Genomic DNA, 26,402 nt, shown 5'->3' with positions numbered 1-26,402 from the left:
CGGCATGGGACTAATGGCCTAGCAGACTTGCCTTATTTGCCTTCTCTTCCCCCCTCCCTTCTTCAGAGTTGGATTTTTTTTAACTTTAGAGTATTTTTGCGTCTATTGTGGCACAGGACTTTAGGTTCCTACCTCACTGTGTCTGCGCATGCACAGTTGTACCAAAGGACTCTGTCAGGAGCTGAAGGCCGGGAAGGGTCCTTCAGCACATATATGCAGATACAACCAGAATAATAAAGATGGTGATGGCGCATGGGAGGGGGATGGAGCCAAAGCTTAAGTTTCCTTTTAACCTCTGACAACCAGGGCCAAGGTTACCAAAATCTTGCCGTAGAAGGGAATAGATAAATGCTTCTTTGGGATTAGGGATTCTGTTAACAACGCTATACATTTTTTATTTTCTCTATTGCCAGTGGAAGGTGTATAATATAGGCATTCAGAAATTTAGTTGGCAAACAATTTCATTAGAAATAGCGTTCCATGGGCCCACCTAGAGTCTATCAGGAGGCACATTTATATGGGACTTCTGGGCCACTTGTTGGGATAAACTGCTGTAAATGTCTCGCCTTCTCACCTGCTGGAGCTTATTTTCTATGCAATGACCGGATGCTGCCTATCAGAAATACTTTTCTAAATCATCGGGTTAATCTCTCTCCGATCATGTTGCCTTTCATTACCGTTAACTTGGATAAAAAGAAAGGAGCGCCCGGTGTCCAGAGAAATGCAATATCTAAAGTATGGTTCATAGACTTATATAAAAAAATAGTAACCTGTACATCAAGCCAACGTGTTTCAGCAGAATCAACTCCCCCTTCCTCAGGGCTTTTGCTGCATACTATTTGATACAACTAAAGCCGGCATCCTGCCATCCTGGTTTCTGAAGCCTTGCGCCAACATATGGGGATTGTTCCCATCAAATAACACGCAGCAACAGCCCTAAAGAAGGGGGAGTCGATTCCCCCAAAATGCGTTGGCTTGATGTACATGTTGCTACTTTTTAATAAGCGTCTATGAACCTTACTTTAGAAGTTACATTTCTCTAGACACCGGCTCTCCTTTCTTATTATCCAAGTCTACCCACAGAAACGACCATAAAGTCATACAGAAAAGGCAGCAGCCCAATCCACAAGAGGGCCCATCGCCACCGTCCATCACTGGGCACTTATCCACCTGAAGGCATTCCTTCCATTTTGCCCGCATAAATACCCACTTAGGGCCAGTGGCCAATCCAGGAAGTCCAGCGCAGTCTCCAAGACAAGCTTCATTACCGTTGGGCTTCTTTCATGTGGGTGGCCAAGGCGCTGTAAAAACAGGTGGTGGAGCTGGGGTCTTACCTCCCCCTAACTGCCCACCTATATTCTAAAATACAGCTGGAGGTGGTTATACGCATGCTGTGCCCACACCAATATTAAAACGACATTTCAATATGATAGTCGACACCGCCTATTAAAGGAGTTGTAAAGGCTCTTGTTTTTTCACCTTAATGCATCCTATGCATTAAGGTGAAAAAACACCTTGCAGTGACCGGCCCCCCTGTTTTACTTACCTGAGCCCCGAATTTCTGTCGGCACTTCCCCGCCGTCCCGATCTCCATGGGTTCCCGGCTCTTGATTGGATAGATTGATAGCGCAGCCATTGGCTCCTGCTGCTGTCAATCAAATCCAATGAGGGGCGGGGCCAAGTCCTGCATTCGGCCTCTATGTACGCCGAATGCTGGACTCGGGAGCGCGCCCGCAAGGTAACCCCCTAGGGAGAACACTTCTCCCAGGGGGTTATCTGATGCGGGGAGGAGCCGAGCGAGCCGCTGAGGAACCGCAGAAATGGATGTTCGGGGCCACTCTGTGCAAAACGAGCTGCACAGTGGAGGTAAGTATGATATGTTTGTTATTTTTAAAAAAAAAGAAAACGATCCTTTAGTATCACTTTAAAGAGGAACTACAGTCTGCTCACATAATGTGTAATACAAACATCTTTGCCATTCTGAAGCTTCCCTCTGACCACTTTGCACATTATTTTATATATACTGTGAGTCTGTACTTGCTAAATATGCTGCAGAAATCTCCCTTCACTGGAGTCTTGCTGCATCCACTTTAAATGTGGGCAGCGGAAGCTGCTGCCTGTTCACTTCCTGGATTTACACAGACACACCTGCAGCTCTCATTGGGCCTCTTATGACTCCCCCCCCCAACACCTGGCAAACTCTCAGGAGAGAGAGCTGTACATGATGTCATAAGCCTAGGCTAATGACCAGACAAGAAACAGGAAGTGGGATGTATAAGGTATTTACTGGCAGAAAAAAAAATGTTTTACTATCCAAAGTTAAAATAACAAGGGCAGAAGATTTAATAGATGGAAAGATGAAAAAATTACTGAAGGTCGGCTTTAAACTCAGCCATTCTAGTCAATGGGATCGGTCTGCAACCGCAAGCTCAATGCTTAGCTCGCAGTTGCAGCGCATAAGTCCCGATGTAAATTGGGTCTGCAAAGAAAAAAAAAAGTTTTCAGGTGCTGGTTAGGATTGTCTCCTGAAAGCCTCATATTGGCTGCTTAGCTGCACTCTGAAAAGTGACCCACCACGGATCGCTTTTCAGAACATAGGCTGGGGTAAAGTTTGAAAGCAAACACATTGACATCTCTGGAGATAATCTACCTGGCCATGAACACAATGAAATTAAAAGCCTTTTTGCTGCCAATTTTGATTCCACCAAAGGCAGGTTATTAGGGTTGCCTCAATCCGCTGTATTATGGGCTAAGCCGACTTAGATTTGTCAGCATGATATCAGCATGTTGCCTGTTTGCTCAATGATTTCCTTTTACTTCCGGTAATTTGCACATAAAGATTTTCACTTTTGCTGAATAAGATTCTATATTTCAAGGAGCCTAAAAATGTTCTTCATGATATTACTGCTTTAGTCAAAAGCCCACCAGGGCAAAAATATGTTAATTCTGGTAATTCTATGCAATCAAAACAAAATTAAACCCAAAAGAAAACATTTATTATATTGAAGTTTACCAATTTCTAGAGGTGATGGCTGCATTAGTTTCCTTTTTTTTTTTTTTTTGGCTTGCCTTCTTCTATTTTCATTTGGTAATCCAGCCAGAAAATTTTGTTTTTCAACAGAAAAACTCTCTTGCAGTTACAGGGATAAAACAAAGCATTTAACACTGGCGGGGGGGGGGGTGTTGGTGCCTAAAATGATAAGTTTTTTTATTTATGTAAAACCCTTTATCCCAAAATGAAATGAAGAACATTTTTTACTGTAACTGATTATAATGTGTGAGTTGGAGTTTGGCTACAATTTGTTAGTGTATTTAAATCTGCTAGTCCATCTAACATTCCCCTCCTTTTGACAATGCTGCTTCCAAATCTGCTCCCTGTGCGCCTTCATTCGGAGGAGGTATACAGATTGCAGTGAATTAAAAATATCTGTAATTATCGTATATACTCGAGTATAAGCCGAGGCACCTAATTTTACCACAAAAAACTGAGAAAACTTATAAGCCTAGGGTGAGAAATGTGCAGCTACTGTAAGTGGAAAAGAGGGTCAACAATGCCCATTTGCAGCCATAGGTCCCCCGAACCTCAAACTCGGTAGTTACGGGTTCCTAGATGCCCCCTAGCTGCAGCCAGAATTTGGGGTCTCTGGACCCAAAGGGTCCCGAAATGACATTGCTCCAGATGGACACAGTTGACCAACTTTGGGGCCTTGTATCTCGGGGCCACTTGGTGCTAGGAACCCCAGTATCTGCAAACCCAGTGGAACTATCACTACAACATATCTAAAGATGGGGTTCCTAGCTCCAATTGGCCCCGAGATACGGGGCCCCAAAATCGGTTCCGAAAATGTCAAGCACTTTTCTGCAGCAGAGAATGACATTTTCCGAACTGACTTTGGGGCCCCATATCTCGGGGCCACTTGGTGCTAGGAACCCCAAATTTAGTATGCAAACACAGTGGAACTAACAGTACAACATATCCAAATTTGGGGTTCCTAGCACCAAGTGGCCCAATACGGGGCACCAAAGTAGGTTCAGAAAATGTCATTCTTTGCACCAGAAAAGTGCTTGACACGAGTATAAGCCGGGGGGGGGGGGCGACATTTTCAGCATAAAAAAATGTGCTGAAAATCTCGGCTTATACTCGAGTATATACGGTAGGTAAAATGCATATGGAAAACCAATGAACGCCAGATAAAGAGATATACCTAAAGGGGGGCAAATTAATAATCATGCTGACAAATGCAAGACATTGACCAATATGCACCCCATTTGATAAGCATAATGTTGAGGTGGGGAGTATTTATATATATATATTATATGTAAATATTACATGGCTGATGAGGAAGGAGAATTTGGGGAAGATACCTTCATGTACTGAAGTGACATGTCTGCCAAGTGGGGAATGTTTGATATGTATCCTCCAGTATACATATCAATCGGGATGTGGGTAAACTTTACTCTTTGTGGCCAAACCAGCACCACCCCCTATTTCTATCATATTTTATTTATAAATTCCTTGATTTCACATGCCCTTTCTTTACAATTTTGTCACAAACCATATAACACTGCTGAGGGTGCTTTCAATGGTAAGCTTGTACTCATGTTTAAAGTGATTGTAAAGTCGTGTTTTTTTTCCTATAAAAATAACAAACATGTTATACTTACCTCCTCTGTTGCAGTTGGGTTTGCACAGAGCCATACCGATCCTCCTCTTCTTGGCTCCCTCTTCTGGGATTCTGGCCCCTCCCTCCCTGTTGAGTGCCCCCCACAGCAAGCAGCTTGCTATGGGGACACCTGAGCCGAGTCACAGCTCTCTGTGTCCATTCAGACACGGAACCTCGCCCTGGCCCCACTTCCCCTCCCCTGATTGGCTAGCTGACTTTGACAGCAGCAGCCAATGGCGCCACTGCTGTGTCTCAGCCAGTCAGGAGGGAGAATCTCGGAAGGCTGAGACACTCGTGGACATCGCTGGGCAGAGATGGGCTCAGGTAAGTATTAGGGGGGCTAAGGGGGGGCTGCTGCACACAGAAGGCTTTTTAGCTTAATGCATAGAATGAAATAGGATAAAAAAAAGTTCTGCCTTTACAATCCCTTTAAACCTTTAACCACTTAAACACCGGGCACTTTTACCCCCTTCCTGCCCCGGCCAATTTTCAGCTTTCAGCTGTCACACTTTGACAATTGCGCGGTCATGCTACACTGTACCCAAACTAAATTTTTACCATTTTGTTCACACAACTGGGATTTTTTTTCTGTTTTAAAATGTTGCAAATAAATAATCTTTCTTCAAAAATTTAGACCAAAATGTAATTGCTACATTTCTTTGGTGAAAATACTCCAAATCAGTGTATATTATTTAGTCTGCAGGAAAATTATAGAGTTTACAAGCTATGGTATATATCTGATAATTAATGAATCCTGATGTACTAACAGCCTACCTCATTTCTTGAGGCCAAAAATGTCAGTACAGTACAGATAGAACCCTAAAAATACCCCTTTTTGGAAAGCTAATCCAAGGTATTTAGTAAAGAGGCATGCCGAGTTTTTATGAAGTTGTCAAAATTTTTGGGAAAATTAAGAATTTAAAAATACATACTGTCACCAGTGCGGTACAGCGTCATCATAAAACTGGTATGGAGGCAATCAGGGACACTGACTTACACTATATATATATATATATATATATATATATATATATATATATATATATATATATATTTATGTGTATATGTATATATAGTGTATATATATAATTATTTAATTTTTATTTATTTATTTTTTTTAAATTCCGATTTTTTTTTTTTTTTTTTAACACACTTTGACCAGAGCAATATAAAGTTCCAATAGTTACAATGTACTACTCTGGGGAATTGATTAGGATTTTTTTTTTTTTTTTTACACATTGTTTGCTTATAGCAATGAATTTCATTTTATTACGTAAAAAGCTTGCATATATAGCAATGAATTTCATTTTATTACATAAAAAGCTTGCATATATAGCAATGAATTTCATTGCTATATATGCAAGCTTTTTACGTAATAAAATTGATTCATTCAGTTTTGTTGTGATTAGCTGCAGCTGATAACATGGCACAGATGGGCTGTGATTTGCCCAGTCTGTACCATGTGATCACTGTGACCAATCACAGCTAGCAACACCATTGTACACAATGGATGGGTTGAAAGAAAGCCATCCATTGTTTGTAACTGTCATGTGACCTGCTGTGATTGATTAGAAAAATTAAAAGTCAGCAGCTACAAATACTGCAGCGGCTGACTTTTAAAATAAGGACACTTACCTGTCCAGGGCACCCGTGATGTCCACGCCTGAAGCTGACCCATCCCTCGGCTCTTGGGTGGAGGCATCTTCAATAAGGGAATCAGGAAGTGAAGCCTTGCGGTTTCACAGCCTGGTTCCCTACTGCGCATGTGCGAGTCGCACTGCGTGTTCTGAGTGGTCCCTGCTGTCTTCTGGGACCTGAGACTGCGGTGGGGGGAGGAACGATAACAGAGGAGGGGCCGGAAATGGCGTAGATCGCCACATATACTGCGGCGATCTTTTGCTGGAAGTGGGAGCAAATACCTGTATTAGACAGGTATCTGCTCCCCCCTCCCCCTTAAAGGTGCCAAATGTGACACCAGAGGGGGCGAGGAATCCGGACAGCGGAAGTTCCATTTTTTGGGTGGAACTCCGCTTTAAGCTTTGACGAAAAAAAAACCTGGAAGCTGATTGGTTTCTATGCACAGCTGTACTGGATTTTGCACTCTCCAGTTTTAGTAAATCAACCTCACTACTGGCTACTACTCCTTCCCTCTGTTTACAAGCTAGATAGTGCTAGCATCCGCTTGTAATTCAAATCCCGCTACACCTCTAATAGAGCCTTGTATTGATTACATTTATGGTAGTTGGTGTTAAAGTCAAGTAATATACCTGCTGCCGGAACAATTTCTTTTCTTTGTTTTTGTCTGTTTAATTTGAGACCTACAGAATTGGAATCAAGTTGTTCACCATAGCTTGAAATCTGTTTCATTTTCCCCTACACAGGAAATGAACACCAGCTTTGAAGAATGGGAGAAACTGATGAGATGTCCCCAATCGATGGCTTCAGATTCCACCAATCCGTTCATCCAAGTCATGGGGCTCATCACACGCATGTATAAGCAAACAGCACTCGCTAAGGTATAAAGCTTTCACTGATGCTGTTTGATTCTTGGTACTAATAATCTTGACTTGCCTAATCCTGGATGGAAATTTTCTATAGCTGGTTTTTGATTCTGGGTCAAGTAATGCTTTTTACTTTTTAGGTTTTTCTTTTTTTTTTTTTTTTTAAGTGTATGTAAACCTTTCTTTTTTTTTTTTTTGCTACCTTGTGTACTTTTAATTATATTGAATATAATTGAAAGTGTTTTATTATATCTGCTTGACAAGTGCACAAAAATACACATTTTTCCTGTCTGAAATCGAGTGCTGTCCTTTGTACTAAAGTCAAAGGGGTCGGTAAAACTCTGCCATATTTTTACCGCCTTTTAACTGCTCCCTTTTTTGCTGCTGATTCAGCGACCCCGGGGTGTACACATTCTGCGGCCACAATGCTTTGCTTCGCAGCCTGGGCAGGAATTATAATCCCTGTTGCGCTTCAAGTGAATGGGGCCAGGCAGAAACCGAGCACAATGTGCAGTTGTCCAGTATTTAGGGGGTTAATGCGATCCAAACACAGATCACTCTTCAAACCGCAAAGCAAGTGTAAGTGAGCTCTTCTTGCAAACAATGCTATGAGATCCTATATTAGGACTACAGAACATCCCCCACCTTTGGCATAGAGGAGAAGGGATAGCGTTCAGTAGCTTCAATGCACTTCTTGATTTAGGGCTCATGCACACTGCAGCTCAAAGAAGCGTCTCCTACAGGCTTTTGAGCACTTATTTTTTCTGTCTAGAAACTCCCCTTCATGTTAGCCAATGTGTCCATACACACTATGGCTTTTTCAGGCGGTTTCAGCCCTATGCTCCTGCAGAAAAAAACCCCACCAAACTCGCATTTTTGAGAGGAGCTAGTGCCCCACAGAGCTCAAAAAAGCTGAAAGAAAACTCGAAAACACGCAAAGAAGTTTGTTCCAGCTTTTTGTTTTGTTTATACAGTGGTTAAGAAAATACCGTCTAGGAGGGTTTGTGAAAAAAAAAACATGCCCATGCTCAAAGAAGCTGAATAAAAATGTGCACAAGAGCACAAAAAAAGCACAAGCTTCATCAAGCTGAAATAAAAGCTCAAATGCCTGTAAAAGCATTTTTTTTTTTTTGAGTTGCGGTGTGCATGAGCCCTATGGGTAATTACGGTGCTCCTCTATGTTTTGCCCTTAGGCCTCATGTACACTGCTGCTGGTAAACGGATGTTTAGGAGCAGTTGGGCATTTTTTTCAGCTGCCCCTGAACTTTCCCCTATGTTATCTTATCTGTCCATGTACATAGGATCGTTTATAGTCATTTCTAGGCAGTTGAGTTTAGAAGCATTTTTTGGAACGCAACAAAAATGGGTTCAGACGGATGTTCAGAGGCATTTGAAAGGCCTGTAACAGCTTATAAACACTGCTAAACGCAGTAACTCGCTTTTTCGCAGCGTTTCTTTACAGTCGTTTCTCATTTTAACAAAAAAAAGAAAAAAAAAAAAAAACGCTTCTAGACACAAACGCAGCTAAACGTGGCATGTAATCGCGGCTAAACGGACGTCTTTAGACGCCGGTTTCTAGCTGTCAAGTTAAATCGCTCAGGAGAGGTTAAACAATGTCCCGTGTACATGAAGCCTTAGTTACAGTGTGATGAGTGTCCTCTAGGAAAGGAAGTGTGTTGCTGGTAGGGTCACTGGATGAAAAGAAGCCTAAAATTAAAAAAAACAAAACACCTTACGATTAAAGCTCATTATCAGAATTTATTTGACCTATATACACTCTACTTGTAAACAATATGTATAGTAGGTATAAATCATTTAAATACCTACAAAAGTAACTAAGGAAATGATATATATCTTTAATTTAGGTTTACGTGAACCCAATGTTTAATATTTGAAATTTCATGATATTTACCTATATAAACCCTACTGTTAAACAATGAGCTTACTTTATAGATCCTTGTAAACTTACTTTATGTATCTTTATAACATTGTATACTCAATAAACTTCTTTTGACAAGGAAAAAAAAAAAAAAAAAAAAAAAAAACAAATGCAACCACCAAATCTATGGATTGATTAGATGCAATATGTGCAATTTTTGCTCTTGGATTTAGATAAAATTTAATTTTCTTGCACTCTAAAGCTGCATTCCAGTTGGATGGCATACTTTGGATATGAATGGCAGGACCTCTGTTCCAAGACCTGTGTTACAAAAAGGCCAAACGCAATACTTTTTCTACCAAACCTCACATAAGCACACAGCTAATACTTGATACAGAGAAAGTTTGACTCGAGCCCTCTAGAGATCTGGTACCGTGAGTTGTAAATAATAATTAATTTAAAAGATTTCACAAAAATATCCTTTTCTACACTGTTGTCAATAATATCTTCGCTTAGTTCATGTGTTTTAAGTAGAATACATATTATGCTGCCCTTTCGGTGGGTAGGACAGAGATGTCCCATATTTCAGCTGTTCTTGTTTCATACCGTGCAAAGTCAGCTCCAGCAATAAAAACCTTGACAGAGATCCTACGGGCCCCTTTAACACCACACAGCGCGTGTTATTGTGCACTTTACACATGTGCCAGTGTATTGCAGTGCTTGCTTTTTTCTTTTTTAACCTTTTTTAAACTTCTATATAATTGTGTTGGAACATGCTGCACAAAAATGCGACTTGTCCTTTTTGTTTTTTCTTTTCATTGACAAACCGTAGGACGTATTGCCTTGTTCTTGCAATGGACAACACTGCCCAATGCAGCCTAAAGCTGGCCATACACATTTTTCTTTTTCAGTTCAAACTGCAGGCTAAACAGATAAAAATCAAAGGGATTCCACCATCTGCACTACAGTGCAGGTGGCTGAATTTTCCGCTGTGGCTATTTTATTCTGACAGCCGGTGCTGCCAGCCTGGATGCAGGCTTTGTTCAGCTGATAATTTTCTGCCCTAATCCTTAGATTTTTTTTTTCAGTCCAGGGATGTTGGCTGGGAGGGGGCTGACAGCAAATTGTGGAGCAAATTTTGGACAGTTTATCACAAACCTGCCAAAAGTCACTAGTTATTGGCCAGCTTCCGGACCAAGATACAAGGGCCGTTGTAACCACCTTCTTGCAGTCAACTGAATAGCACAGAGCTAGACAGGAGATTAGGATCTCATCATTTAATAATTGCTGGCTCCCTATGGAATAAATTACACAAGTAGCATGTAGTAGCAGTCAAGCTCACATGATTGCACAATGCTCCTGTCATGTGCTGGACGTTTTAAGATGCAACTACATGCTTCCTATGTAGTGTTACGAGGATTGGTTATGTTCTTAACCAAGCTATGGTCTAGAACAGGGGTCAGCAACCTGTAGATCGTGATCTACCAGTAGATCGCAGACAGGCTGGTAGATCTCAGTCTGGGTTTGCTGACCTGCCAGTACAGAGCATCAAACAGAGTGCATTTCAGAGGGACTACTTGTAAAGTTGGAGCTGTAGTAGGGAGCAAAAGCTGCATAAGCCGATGCCTCCTCTGTTGTGCTGAGTCCTGTGCCATGCGGAGTAATACCAACTACACTTTACCTCTTATCCCAGATACCCGTCTCAAGAGTGGTGCCAGCAGCAGGAAAGAAGAGATCTTCAGGTCAGTGTGAATCAATACACTTGGGGGCAATTTCAGAGACGTCTGTGCGGGTTGCTGCACAGATGTCTTTACAAATCGCACCCCAAGGTCGCCAAAAGTAGTACAGAAACTAGTTTTGGGAATCAGTGTGGCACCACAAAGTCGGCGACACGCCAATTCGGACGGTTCCTTTGCTCGCAATAGCCGCCGATTTGGCATGCAATCTGACTTGTCAAATCAAATGCCAAATCGCTGCAATGTGGACCTAGGCTAAACCCATGATTGCTGTGCAATGCACGCATTTGCGACACGGTAGTTCTGCAATTAGAGGTTTATACAGGTGTGAGGAGGTGACACTGTGCCTGGTGATCTTTGACTTCTCCCGTATTGTTCAGGTAGATCTCCACCTCTGTAAGGTTGCCCACCCCTGGTCTAGAATCTGTTAAGGAAGTTGGAAAAATAGCGTTTGACCCATAGAATTATCTCACTGGTATTGATGTTATATATATAAATGATCTGGTTCCCTGGCAGGCAGCTTATACACTCCAGAGGATCTCCATGGTCTCCTTGGCTTGTAACAAAAATTTGAATTTGAAGCGCCACACCACTGTTAGGAGTTCCAGATGCAACTTTATTTCATTAAAAGTCAGGGAATGCCCCCCTTCATCAAGGCTAGAAAAAGCATAAGGACATTTCCATATCAGTCCTATATCAATGCAATGTATTGATATCGAATGTCCTTATGTTATTTCTAGCCCAGATGAAGGGGCTACTCTTGGAGCCCCAGAAACACGTCTACTTGGCAGCAAAAGAAATTTAATTTCCCCAGGGGTTTTAATGCAACAAAGAATAGGTCAAATGAGTACAGATATTCTTGTGAAATTCATTACTTTATTTGTACAAAAATTAAGACCAACGTTGATTTAAAATATGAGCTCTGGCAATATGATGACCCCAGTCTAACACAGAAATTACCATAATACAGGCAGGTATAAATACTATTGTAAGGAATTCCCACAGGATTGATCCCGCCAACAGTACCTCAGTGCGTTTCAATTATAAAACTCATAATCTCCCTTAGGTTGGATAGGTTGTCTTCCATCAATGGGGGATAGGGTTCTAACCAGAGCAATTAAAAAAGACAGGATTTTTTCTTTAGTCGTTCTGGCCACCCAGGCCATAGGGCTCGGCATTCAGGCTTACTAGAGATCATACATGTATGTGCCACGGGGGAAGGAAGGGGAAGAACACACCTTATGAGTGTGAGCAGTTTGCCTTTGTCATAAGAGATTACATATTAAAGACAGTGTAAGGTTGGCTGGTCTAAGGCTGATGCCAAAAAATGGCCTAACTACTTGCCTCCAACTCATTGTGCACAGGGCCAGTCAGAACTAACATGGCATTGGTTACTTTTGGCACTTGGTGGAGAAACCCTTGTTGGCAAGCACAGAGGTAAGACGTTCCTTGTAGTTGGTAACCAGGTTTGCACACATTTCAGGAGGAGGGATTTTGGTCCACTCTTCTTTACAGATCTTTTCTAAATCCTTAAAGCGGGATTCCGGGCACCTAATTTTTTTTTTAAAAGTCAGCAGCTACAAACACTGTAGCTGCTGACTTTAAATAAGTAGACTTACCTGTCCTAGGTGCCCGTGATGTTGGCCGCCCGAGGCCGACCCGTCCCTCGGTTCTTGGGTCCCGGCACCGCCATCCTAGGTAAGGGAAACAGGCAGTGGAGCCTTGCGGCTTCACTGCCAGTTTCCTACTGCGCGCGCACGAACGTCGCGGCGCTTTGTGAATGGGAAGCGATGTGTTGTGGGACACACGCAGTTCCCATAACACACCGCGCCCCATTCACCAGAAGTCAACGCAGGGAATAGAAGACTGAAGATCACTGCAGTGTAGGAAGAGGCAGATTAGGAAGACTGCCTAGCAACAGCCATTTCACGTAAGTAAAAAAAAAAATTTTTTCCCCTCCATTTTTTTAGGTATTTTTTGTGCCATTTTTTTTTTTCAGGGTGGACCTCCACTTTAAGGATTCTTGGCTGTTGCTTGGCAACTTGAAATTTCTATATCATTTAAGTTTGGAGACTGGCTAGGCCACTCCATGACCTTAATGTGCTCCTTCTTGAGCCACTCCTTTATGGCCTTGGTGGTATGTTTTGGGTCATTGTCATGCTGGAAGACCCATCTCCAGTGTTCTGGCTGAGCGAGGAAGGTTCTCATCCAAGATTTTACAATACATGGCCACGTCCATTGGTCCCTCAATGCGGCAAAATCAGCCTGTACCTTTAGCAGAGAAACAGCCCCAAAGCATGTTTCCACCTCTGTGCTTGACTGTAGGGATGGTGATGTTAGATTCATAGTCCGCATTTTTCTTCCTCCAAACACGGTGAGTCGAGTTACTGTCAAAGAGCTCAATTTTGGTCTCATCTAACCACAGCACTTTCTCCCAATCCTTTTCTGAATCATTTAGATGTTCATTGGTAAACTTCAGACGGGCCTGTTCATGTGCCTTCTTGAGGAGGGGGACAATGGGGACGCTGCAGAATTTCAATCCATGGCGGTGTATTGTTTTACCAATGGTTTGTTTGGTGACTGTGGTCCCAGCTGCCTTGAGACCATTCACAATTCCTCCTGTGTAGTTCTGGGCTGATCTCTCACTTTTCTCATGATCATCCTTGCCCCATGAGGCGTAATCGTGCATGGAGCTCCACATCGAGGGCGATTGACGGTTATTTTGTATTTCTTCCAATTGCGAACAATCGCTCCAACAGATGTCTCCTTCTTAGCAAGCATCTTGCTGATGGTCTTGTAGCTCATTCCAGGCTTGTGCAGATCTACAATCTTGTCCCTGACGTCCTTTGACAGCTCTTTGCTCTTGCCCATGATGATGAGGTTTGAATGGAAGAAAGAGGTTCTGTGGACAGGTGACTTTTGTACACATAACGAGTTGTCGTTAGGAGCACCTTCTTATATTGACAGGACTAATCTGTGTACCACATGAGCACCTACTGTAGCCAGTCTGTGGGAGCCAGAATTATTGTTGGTTGGTAGGGGATACTTATTTTACTCACTGAACTGCAACTCAATTTATAACATTGATATTGTGTTTTTTTTCTCCAGTTTTGGTTGATTTTCTGTCTCTATCATTTAAAATACACCTTTGATAAAAATTATAGACCCTTCATTTCTTTGTAAGTGGGCAACTTACAAAATCTGCAGGGGATCAAATAATTATTTTCTTCACTGTGTATGCTGTCAGGATGGCATGCCTAGTCTGAACAGAGCTGTAAATTATTTGTCAGGTAAAACAGTTTATGTAAGTGCATGGCATATGCTTGAAGTCTAAGACCCGGTGGCTTGGGGAATCGGCTTGACTTTTGTTCTAGTTCAGCGATTTGTGACTTCCTGGGGCTCAGCACGCATTAAAAGTTGGTGGCTCGGGGGCCTCAGCTCCGCTTTTTCTCTAGGGTTACCTAAAGCACCCCTACTCGGCGGCGTATCTCTACTCCCTTCTAAAAGCCCCCCTTCCCCCATGAAACTCATCCGCGTCTCTGAAAAATTCCGTTATCCGCAGAGGTAACATTTGCTGAAGACTTCAACTTTGATATCAAACTTTGAAATGGTATTTTTAACACATCCAGATAAAAATACATAAGCTTGCATATGTTCTACACTTGCTCCCATTTTTTTCTCTTTTTTTTTTTTTTTTCTCAAAACAACAGCTTTTTGCCAAGCCAGATGCTGTTTCTTGAGGCAAAAAGACCCAAACACCCACCAAAGGTTTATAACTCAAGCGTTGCCATGGAAACTGAGCTGCCTCTAATAACAGCCGAGTTTTTAGATTAGCAGACAACGTTGTATCTGTGTGAGGAGATGTCACCGCATTGGCACCATGGGGACCGTACCTCTCCACATTACCTGCAGACAAATCATTCTTAACGATCACATTTACTATTAATACACTTAGCACCGGAGAACATAAGTGTAAATTGATTAGATCAGTATCTGAAGCCCGCCATTATTGGCAGCCCACGTTAATGTGACTTCACACGCACACTGTGTATTAAAATGCTGCAATTTAGGAGATAGATAGCCGCCGAGCCTCCGTTATTTCTCAGCTTCGGCGATGTTTGTGTACGGCTTCGGCTATAATTGGAAAATTGAGAAGACGGGACTTAATTATTTTTTTTTTTATTCTGAGTTTCTTTTAAAGGGACGCCTATTGAAATAATGAAAATATATGAAATTTCATCTATATACAGTAGCTGTAAGCTTTTTTTTTTATTTGGATGTCTACTGTAGTCAGCGTTGTATTACACAGAGCAGCCATGACATTATGACCACTGACAGATAAAGTGAATAACGTTGATTATCTCGTGACAATGGCACCTGAAAGTGGGTGGAATATGTTGGGTACCAAGTGAAAATGTTGTCCCTGAATTAATGTGTTGAAAGAAAAAATGGTCACGTGTAAGGATTTGAGCAACTTTGACAAGGTTCAAATTGTAATGGCTACACGACTGGGTCAAAGCAACTCCAAAACTGCAACTCTTGTGAGATGTTCCCGTTCTGCAGTTGTCAGGACCTACCAGAGGTGGTCCAAGGAAGGCAAACCAGTGACAGGGTCATGGGCATTGAGGCACATGGGGAGCAAAGGTTAGCCCGTGTAGTCCCATCCAATAGAAGAGCTAATGTAGCTCATTTTGCTTAAAAAGGTAATGCTGGTTCCCTTAGAAAGTTGTCAGAACACACCATGCATTGCAGTTTGTTGCATATGAGGCTGCATAGCTACAGACTAGTCAGGATGTTCATGCTGACCCATGGTGTCCAGGGTGTCCATGCTGATGTTCACAGTCAAAATGCCAACAATGGGCAAGTGAGCTTTAGAACTGGACCACGGAGCAATGGAAGAAGGTTGCCTTTTACATCATGTGGATAGCTGAGTGGTGCGTGTGCGCCACCTCCCTGGGGAAGAGATGGCACAAGGATACACTATGGTAAGACGGCAAGCTTGTATAGGCAGAGTAATGCTTTGGGCAATGTTTTCCTGGGAAAACTTTGGTCCTGGCATTCATGTGGATGTTACTTTAGAGTCCATGCCTTAATGGGTCAGTGCTGTGTTGGTGGCAAAATTGGGAGCTATTCGAAAGGTTAGTCGTCATAATATTATGGATGGTGGTCATAATGTCTTGGTTGATCAGTGTAGATCCTAAACATGCAATAATACGCTGTAGCTCCCACCTAGTTTTTACTCCTTTACTATCCTGGAACATAATTTTTCATCCTTGCCGCTGTAAAACAGTATAGGGGGCCATGAGGAATGAGCATGTTCAGATCCTTGTCCAAACCCATGTGAGCAAGCCAGCCTGGAGCGGTCACCTGTACTGGGCCAATCATTTGCAGCTGAAGCATTCCCCACTCCACAGCCGCACATATACACAGCCCTTACTTTGGAGCGGGGAATGCCGCAGCTGCATACGATTGGCCCAGTACAGTTGACAGCTTCCTGGCTAGCTTACTCATGTGGATTCAGACAAGGATTCGAACACCCCCCCCGAGTTTATCCCTAGTTGGTCAGTTACAAAGCAATTTTTGATTGCACTAGGCACAAGCAGTCACAGACGATCGGTTCATTGTATACAGTACTGTGCAACAATTTTAGGCAGGTGTGAAAAAACGTGCACATTATGTACACTTGCACACAGTTTTTTGAATGAATTCAACAGGTAGATTGTTTCAAACATCTTGAAGAACTAACTACCTTCTGTGGATGTAGGCTGCCTCAAATCTTTCTGTGTCTCCATGTAATCCCAGACAGATCTGATGATGGTGAGATTCAGGGCTCTGCGGGGGCCAAACCATCACTTCCAGGTCTCCTTGTTTTTCTTAAGCTGTTTTTCTTAAGCTGAAAATAGTTTTTAATGACAATGGCTGTATGTTTGGGGTTGTTGTCCAGCTGCAGAATAAGTCTAGGGTCAATCATGCGCCTCCCTGGTGGTATGGCGTGATGGATAATTATCTGCCTGTATTCTCAGCATTGAGGACACCATTGATCCTGACCAACTCCATTTGCAGAAATGTAGCCCCAAACTGGCAAGGAACCTCCTCCATGCTTCATGGTTGCCTGCAGACAAGACACTCATTATTGTTCCTCTCCCCAGCCCTTCACCAACAAACTGCTTCCTGCTACATCCAAATATTTCACGTTTTGACTTATCAGTCCAGAGCACCTGCTGACATTTTCCTGCACCCTAGTTCCTATGTTTTTGTGCATAGTTTAGTTGCTTAGCCTTGTTTTCATGTCAGATGTATGGCTTTTAGGCTACAATTCTTCCATGAAGGCCACTTCTGGCCAGACTTCTCCAGACAGTAGATGGGTGTACCTGAGTCCCACTGGTGTCCCTCAGTTCTGTGCTAATGGCACTGCTGGACATCTTCCGATGTGGAAGGGAAGTGAGCATGATGTGTCTTTCATCTGCTGCATTAAGTTTCCTTGGCCGACCATTGCGTCTATGGTCCTCAACGTTGTCTGATCAATGGTGTCCTCAATGCTGAGAATTACAAGCAGATACTTATCCATCGTGCCATACCATCAGGGAGGTGTGTGATTGTAAAGGGTGGTCACGCCAAAAATGTATTTGATTTAGATTTTTCTTCTGTTCCCTCACTTTGCATTTTGTAAATTGTTAAAAAATAAACAATTCAAATATGTTTTTGAAAGCATTCTTACTTTAAAACATTTCTTCACACCTGCCTAAAACGTTGGCACAGTACTATGTTTAACTGCTTGCCGACCAGCCGCCGTCATTATACTGTGGCAGGTTGGCTTTCCTGTGCAAACCGCCGTAGGTGTACGTCGGTCTTTGCATAGGAGATAGCGAGGCGCGCTGGTCCGGCGGACTCTATGTCCTCCGACGATCCGCTATTGGGGTTTACAGAGACAAAATGGGGAACTGCCTATGTAAACAAGGTGTTTCCCCGTTCTGTCAGATGACATGTCAGAGATCTTCTGTTCCCAGTGATCGGGAACAGTGATCTCTGTCATGTCACTGGTAGCCCATCCCCCCTACTGTTAGAACACACCCAGGGAACACACTTGGCCTCTTGATTGCATCCTAGTGTTAACCCCTTCCCTGTCAGTGTAATTTATACATTGATCAGTGTATTTTTAATGCACTGATCAATGTAATAATGTCACTGGTCCCCAAAAAGTGACATTTGGGGTCAGATTTGTCCGCCGCAATGTCGCAGTCCCGCTACAAAAAGCAGATTGCCGCCATTACCAGTAAAAACAATAAAAAAAATAGAAAAGATAAAAGTCCCTAAATCTATCATATAGTTTGTAGACGCGATAACTTTTGCGCAATCCAATCAATATACGCCTATTGTGATTTTTTTTTTTTTTTTTAATCACAAATATGTGGAAGAATAAATATCGGCCTAAACTGATAAACACATTTGTTTTTTTATATTTATTTTTTGGGGGTATGTATTATAGCAGAAAGTAAAAAAAAATGTTTTTTTTTTTTTTCCAAAATTGTTGATCTTTTTTTGTTTATAGCACAAAAAAATAAAAAAAATGCAGAGGTGATCAAATACCACCAAAAGAAAGCTCTATTTGTGGGGAAAAAAAGGACGTCCATTTTGTTTGGGTACAGCGCTGCACGATCGAGCAATTGTCAGTTAAAGCGTTGCAGTGCCGTATCACAAAAATGGCCGGGTCATTAAGGGGGGCAAATCCTTCCGGGGCTGAAGTGGTTAAAGAGGAATTTTATTTTTCAATACATTTTATGTTATTAAAAATACATAACTTTTCTATTTCAATCTAAAGCTGCTGTAATTTTTTCAAACGGTCAAAGAATGCAATGCATTGTGGCAACCTGGAGACGTTCAGTTTAGGGTTGGTATACAGCATGCCCCCAGAAATGCTTTTCTGCTGATTGGCTGACTGATTTTCTCAGACGTTCACGTGTTTATTTTTCTCACGTGCTGCAGCCCTTGTTGCATCTCTGAAAAGTGATCAATGGTGGACTATCCAGAGGGTGCTTGACAGGCGGTGAAGAGGTGCCTGATTTACCCCTGTAAATAATATACCACTGTGCCATTGTGGCGGGCCCTATAGACTTGCATGGGTCGAGTTTTGCAAGAAGAACGCCTGCCAAATAGGATATGCTATTGAATTTTTACTGTTTCTACTAAAGCACAGCATTGCGTCCCCGGCGAGCTCTGAATGACTGCCTGCCCTAGTTCAGGTGGGCGGTTGGGGGGTGGCTTTTAACGAGTGGATGGTTTATCAACCATTGGCTGGGAACTGGTATAAACACAAGTTAAAGAATATATTGCCAGCACACCATGGATCTTCAAAATAGCAGCCAAAAGTTTATTAAAGCGATTGCAGCAAAGAGTTGCAACATTTCAGTGCCATGCAGAACCCCTTCATCAGGCTGCCTGATGAAGGGGTCCTGCATGGCACTAAAACGTCTCTTTTCTGTGAAGTGATTGCTTTACTAAACTTTTAGCTGCTATTTTGAAGATCCACAGTTTGCTGGTGATTTACTGTAAATAAACAAATCGAAAGGGATGCAGACCCTGACAGTGAGGACATTTATAATGATTGCAATGTACATAGATCATCCAGAGGGGATTGGTTTTAGCTCAGCCAAAGTGGGGTAATGCTTTAAATATCGAAGGACACACAAAGTATTGCTGATTTTCAACTGAATTAAAAGTAAAAAAAAGCTGATTATTCATAAATGTAAGCTATCAATTCTAAATGATCAAATTATCGTTTTATCTTCTGGCCCGTTCTTCATCACACACTCAGATTACTATGAGCGATCAGACGCAATTCACAAAATTCCATCACGGGCAATTAACAATGGTTACTTTTATTTGATAAATTTAGACGCATTGAATGACTGTTTGGATGTTTGTGTGGCCACCATAATGCTTAGACAAAAGCATGGGTTAGTGGTTAGTGGGTCCAGATAAAAAAATAAAATCTTTCTTGTGATTGTTCTATACATAAATATGTAAAATTGTTCAGGTTGAACGTGATTGTGTTTTCACTGTGTGGAAAGATATCGATCAGAGCAGGTTAGGTAGCCTGTCTAGTGGATAGTTCCCTCCAAGAACCAACAACGTTCTACCTGGACAATACAGCTCAATTCAGCTCAATAGGGCAACTGCCATATCATGACTCTCGGAAACTTGAGGGAGAAGCTGTGTTCTCCTTACATGATGTAAACTGAAGGTGGCCATTTAATGCATAGTTAACTATAGTCATATACCTTGTAAAGGTCTTTATTGGCCCCAAAGCCTTGGAACATCTAGATAAAGAGTTACTTTAGTTTCTGAAGCTGCCCCTCTAACATACCATGCCTCACTATTGGTCAAGGAGGCAGTCTATCAAAAGGATAATAGTGATGATTGGGAAGGATGGGGCCAAGTGCAGCGCATGATCATAAATATTTTGATGACCGAACAAAGCCCCCTTTGAAACGCGTTGATCTAAGCCACCTCTATCCTGCTGATGGATGGGCAAATATTCCGATACAGTCGAAAATGTTTTATTCTATTCTGTTATGTAATAGTGAACCTGTAATAGTAGCATGATAAGAGTAAGATTGGCTTACTAGTGGTTTTGGGATGATCTATATGAGTAGTGTCCAAACTGTGGCCATTGGCTTGCTTTTATCCAGCCCTTTGCTTGCTTTTACCAGTGAAGGGCACAATTCCGCCCAATGTCACCAAAGATGGGGCCAATTCCTACCAATTACATCAACGATGGGGCAAAATTCCTCCCAATGACACCAGTTGTTGGGGATTGTTTAATCCCATTGATTCTGGGACATTTTTACTCCTGATGGCCACAGTCTGATCCCCTAAAGTTTGAAGGACCGTAAACTGCCCCATTGTTTAGAAACCCCTGATCTATATTGTCGTGTGTGTATATATAATGTATTTGTGTTTAGTGTTGGTACAAGTGGCACCAGGAAAGTCTGTACGATGATGTTTGTTGAAGAGATTGGTAGGGATGTGGTACATCCCAGCGCAGCTGATTTTAAGTACTCAACCCTCCCATGTAAGATAATGAGCTGATGGATGTTGAACTGCCCCGCATATGTGCTGGAAAGTAATAGAATTCCTAAAAGACCGCTTGAAATTTCAGCTTTGACCAACTCTTTGCATGGTTATTTTTCTTGACATAAATTCAGATACCTGGTTCTGGTATTTTTCTTTTATATATACTGTATATACACAACACAAAAGCAGTTGAAGGGCAGAGGCAGGGTTGGAACAAGGTGTAGGAGAAGGCTTCCTTGGGCTCTTCAGCAGGAGGAGGGTACAAAAATGGCAGGACAGTAACCTATGCTATTGAAGTAGTTCACTGTGCAGTGTAAGGGGGGGGAATCAATTTTACCTCTCTGCCTTGGTGGTCAAGGACCTTATCCAGACACTGGGTTGGAAATATGAGCCTGGTGGGGTTTTTTTTTTTTTTTTTTTTCATTCTTCTTTCAAGAGAAAAAGAGTTATTTACTTTGCATTAACAGCCAAAATTCAGTAGAGGGATGAAAGAAAGTTAAATCTCCATTTGCAGGCAAGGCTGCATGGAATCCTGCCGAGTGTCTCAATGTTTTATTAAAAAGCCTCTTGCCAGTAAAGGACAATTATTTTGCATGTGTAACATGGAAAAAAGCATGTCCCCTTATTTTAAAAAAATGCCCTAACCACTTCAGCCCCAGAAGTATTTACCCCCTTACTGACCAGGCCATTTTTTTTGTGATACGGCACTGCGTTACTTTAACTGACAATTGCCTGGTCGTGTGATGCTGTACCCAAATAAAATTGATGTCCTTTTTTTTCCTCACAAATAAAGCTTTCTTTTGGTGGCATTCGACCTCTGCGGGTTTTATATTTTTGCGCTATAAACAGCGACAATTTTTTATTTTCTACTCTAAAACATACCCAATATAAACATTTAAAGAATCTTATTTCTTTATCGATTCAGGTCAATTTGTATTCTGCTTTTGTATTTTTTATTTCGCATTTTGTATTTTTGGTAAAAAAACAAAAAAAAAAAAAAACATAAGCGTATATTGATTGGTTTGCACAAAAGTTATCACGTCTACAAAATAGGGGATAGATTTATGGCATTTTTATTTATTTATTTTTACTAGTAATGACAGTGATCTGCGAATTTTAGCGGGACTGCGACATATCGGTCACCTAACTGACATTTTTGACACTTTTTTGGGAACCAGTGACATTATTAAAGTGATCAGTGCTAAAAATTTGCACTGACATTGTACTAATGGCACTGGCAGGGAAGGGGGTTCACATCAGGGGGCGATCAAGAGGTTAATTGTGTTCCCTGGGTGTGTTTACTAACTTTGTGGGGGATGGGCTACCTGGGATAAAACACAGATCTGTCTTCCTGCATAGCAGAAAGACATGCCCTCTGTGTCATCCCCTGACAGAACGGAGATTTGTCTCGTTTACTTTGGCAGATCCCCGTTCTTTCTCTGCGGGGAACGATCACGGGCGGCCGGTTGGCAAGTGCGCATGCGCCCACAGAAAGCCGTGTACGAACCCGACGTACACCTACGGCGATTTGCGCAGCTGAACCAACCTTCTGCAGTATAACTGTGGCGGCTGGTCAACAAGCGGTTAAAGTGTCATTAAACCCAGACTATGAAAAACTCTCATTACATGCTATATAAGAGTGTTCATACACACAAAGCCACTATAGCATTTAAAGCAATATACCTGGTTGGTCCTGCCTTCAACTGTCTGTCCCCATCTTCTCTGTGTCCCCACTGCAGGCTGAGATTCTGTAGACCAGTTGGTGTCCTCTACTGAGCATGCTCAGCCTAACCTCTTCTTTTCCTTCTTTTCTTATCTGTGCAGCCCATGTGACTATAGAGTCGCACATGGTTGTATACAGATTGGTAAGTTACTTTCTCCTCCCTCCCTCCTTTCCTCCTTTCCTCCCTCCTCCCCTCCTTTCCTCCCTCCTCCATGTCCTCCTATTGTTAAACACTATGGGGGCGGGATATAGTATGCTGATTGATTAAATTTACTCAGAAACTCACAAAAAAGCTTAGTTTTAATATAAAACAGTATTAAATATATCAAATGAAATTACTTCTATCTGTAAAGTAAAAAAAGATCCTTGGATGCAGATGCCCTCTGAACAAAGCGAGAGCTAGTGTCAATCATCTCTGACTTTACTCACGTCATATCAGTGCATTAAAACTACACATTTTCTATTCAATAAAGATTTACAGGGAGCTGTAAAACAGTTTTTTGATATTTATGGTTAAAGAGGAAGTAAACCCTGATGGGTTTTACTTCCTCTTTTGCTCCCTGCAAAGCCTGCAAATTAAAAGCATAATGGGCTAGTATGCATCTCATACTAGCCCATTATGTGACACTTACCTGCAAACGAATCCACCGCTGTCCCCTGTACAGGCTGCGTCCATCTTCACCCCTCTTCCTTCTGGGGGCCGTGGACCCCAGCTCTGTGACTGGCCGGAGCTGCGTGACGTCACTCCCGCGCATGCGGTCAGTAACAGCACACACTAGGGGAAGAAACAGCATTGAAGTCCGTTTCTTCACAGCGCATGGGCCGATTATTTTATTGGCGTACTACAAGTGAAAAATCTCCTAAACGGCGCACGTTTAGGAGATATTTCCACTACCTATAGTTAAGCCTTTTTCTAGGCTATAGTTAAAAGTCACTAGGGAGGGTTTACAACCACTTTAAGTGGTTGTAAACCTTTACATATACCCAGTGAAGTGATTGTCCTTAGTTGATGCACAGAGATACAACTTGTGTAGGAGGATTTGTTTTATTGTGTGTTCTAACTGAAGGGGGGAGGGGACTGTTTAGGGGAGATGACAGATCGCTGTTCATACTTTGTATTAACACATGATCAGTCTCTTCTCCCCTCAGAGAACCAAGATCTGTGTGTTTACACACAGATCCCGGTTCTTGGTTTGTCACGAGCGATCGCGTGAGCCCGGCGGTCATCGCGCCCGCCGAGCACTCGCATTGGATCCGGGGGACAAGCAGCAGGCGCCCCTAGTGGCCACAGGGCAAAGCGACGTAACATAGCGTTGTTTCGCCCAGCCGTGCCATTCTGCCGCAGTAAAACTGCGGCGGCTGGTCCGCAAGTGCTTAATCATCGTTTTTTTTATCCACCCTGCTAAAGGCAAATCCACTGTGCACTGCAAGTGCAGTTGTTGTAGATCTGAGGGGAAGCTCTGCTGATTTATTTCATCCAATCATCTGCAAGCAAAAATTCTTTTTTTTTTTTTTTAATTTCCCTTGCATGTCCCCCCTCCGATCTACAGCGACTGCACTTCCAAATGCACAGTGGAGTTGCCTTTAGACCCCTTTCACACTGGGGCGTTTTTCAGATGCTTTAGCGTTAAAAAAAGCACCTGTAAAGCGCCTGAAAGAAGCCTCATCTGCAATACCAATGTGAAAGCCTGGGTGCTTTCACACTGAGACCCCTTTCACACTGGGGCATTTTTCAGGCGCTTTAGCGTTAAAAAAAGTGCCTGTAAAGCGCCTGAAAGAAGCCTCATCTGCAATCCCAATGTGAAAGCCTGAGTGCTTTCACATTGGGGCGCTGCGCCGGCAGGGTGTCAAAAAAAGTCCTGCAAGCAGCATCTTTGCAGCACTTTGTGTTTTTGCCACCGGGCTGGGTGCGCCGATGACCCGAGCCCTTTCCCACTGCCAGCGCCCGAAAAACGTCTGAAAAATGACCCAGTGTGAAAGGGGTCTTAAGCGGCGCTTTACCAGCGTTTTTTCGGGCGCTGGCAGTGTGAAAGGGCTCGGGCTTTCACATTGGGATTGCAGATGAGGCTTCTTTCAGGCGCTTTACAGGCGCTTTTATTAACACTAAAGCGCCTGAAAAACGCCCCTGTGTGAAAGGGGTCTTATTAAATAAACCCCCCTGTGCTTTTAATTGAGACAAGTACACACTACAGAGGGATATGCTTTGTACATATCGTATGTATGAGGTTTACAACCACTTGACTGTGCCTTTACATTAGAGGGCCGAGCACTGTTCTAAAACCTATTTGCACAAAAGCAGATTATTTTACACCAGTTGTCCCTCAAAGGAGTTCTTCTTAAAGACTTCAAAGTAGACCAGCATATCGTTTTACGGCATTGCACTTTCTCTATTCTCCTCCGTTCTGACCAGCATTGTCTCAGAACTCAGTCTAAAGCTTTTGATTTGATTTTTTCACTTTGCACATAATTTCCACAGCCCATGAAAAATTCACAGATGTCTACCTCATTTAGAGATGAATAAGATATTCATAGGATCGCGCAACTTGGCTTAACCACCGAACGCCAGATCGGATAAATGTTACCCCCTTGAAAAAAAAAGCAAAGCATCAAGGCGCTAAAAAAAAAACCTGACACTGTGTTAGCGCATTAAAAGCCTTTTTACCTGTCCATGAAATATTCTGAAAGCGGTATGTAAATGAGAATATTATATAAACATGAGGTCCTACTATTTCTTCTCGAAGAGCTGCCTTAACAGCTAATCCCAGTCGCCCAGCCTGACCAGGTTCACCGAGATATTCTCCCTAAACTGTTATTTGATTGTTTCAAATGCTCCTCTTATAGACTTTAACATCATGAATAATAAATGAAAGACTTTTTTTTTTTTTTTTTTCAAATACTTTTCTATTATTAATAAGTGACACATTGTTATTGCCAGATAAAATTATCATTAGGAAGGGACGGAATTCATAAATAGTGTGAAAGAGTTGGAGAAGGGACAAGGACTGAATTATGGTATATTTCAAGCGCGCAGTTTAATGAGCGCATTACGCTGAATACTTTATTAATACATTTTTTTTTCTTTCTTTCTTTCGCTCCCTTTTGTGGAAGGTTTTTTTTTCGTAGACTTGCAGACTTAACCCCTCCGTAGCTTCAGGTGTAGCCACAGCATTAAGCTGGCCTCCTCCCTAAGGGGTTAATGCGCTAAGGAGCAGAAGGGGTTAATGCGCTAAGGAGCAGAAGGGGTTAATGCGCTAAGGAGCAGAAGGGGTTAATGCGCTTTACAAAGAGTCTCCTGTCAATTTAGAGCCTTTGCCGTCTCCAGGGTTGCGTGGGTTACAGCGGTAAGCGGTAAATTATTCATTACTAATTAAAATCCATGACATCATTGATACCTGTATTGCTCCGGCGTGTATGAGAATGTATAGACTGGCGAAACAGACAGCAGAATCTAATTATCTTCATGTTACATTAAGTGTGTGTTGAAATGACAAGGAAGAACGGAAGGCTTTCATCTGGATGTTTCCTTAAAATTCCAGATTTGCAACGTGTCACGCTTGGTATTTTTTTTGCTGGGTTTGAACACATTGATGTTTATTTGGGGAGGGCGGTGTTTTTTTTTTGGTTGGGGACAAAATGGCAGTTCGTTCTTTTTTTTTTTTTTTTTCATGTTGTGTAACTGGATGCTGTCTGTTTTGCAAAAGTGTTGCCCAAGCTCCCTGATTAGTTATCGAAGCCATCGCTATGTAAATGATAGAGCAGTTGACAATTAAAGGAACATGCTGAGCTGGTACCTTCTTAATGTTTAATAATAAATGGTACATAAGG

General features: G+C 42.2%; 1 protein-coding gene across 3 annotated transcripts in view; it reads left to right on the top strand.

The window, feature by feature from the left end:
- Positions 1-26,402, top strand: part of ZRANB3 (zinc finger RANBP2-type containing 3) — a 471,114-nt gene that overhangs the window by 226,604 nt on the left and 218,108 nt on the right. For all 3 annotated transcript variants that reach the window (XM_073634288.1, XM_073634289.1, XM_073634290.1), the window contains one exon: positions 7,046-7,180. In XM_073634288.1, coding sequence (XP_073490389.1) covers positions 7,046-7,180 — 135 coding nt within the window. The remainder of the gene's footprint in view (positions 1-7,045; positions 7,181-26,402) is intronic.

The sequence above is a fragment of the Aquarana catesbeiana genome, linkage group LG06 (assembly GCF_042186555.1).
Source record: "Aquarana catesbeiana isolate 2022-GZ linkage group LG06, ASM4218655v1, whole genome shotgun sequence".
Classification (NCBI taxonomy): domain Eukaryota; kingdom Metazoa; phylum Chordata; class Amphibia; order Anura; family Ranidae; genus Aquarana; species Aquarana catesbeiana.
The sequence above is the reverse complement of the archived record's forward strand: the minus strand, read 5'-3'. Positions and strand labels throughout refer to the sequence as shown.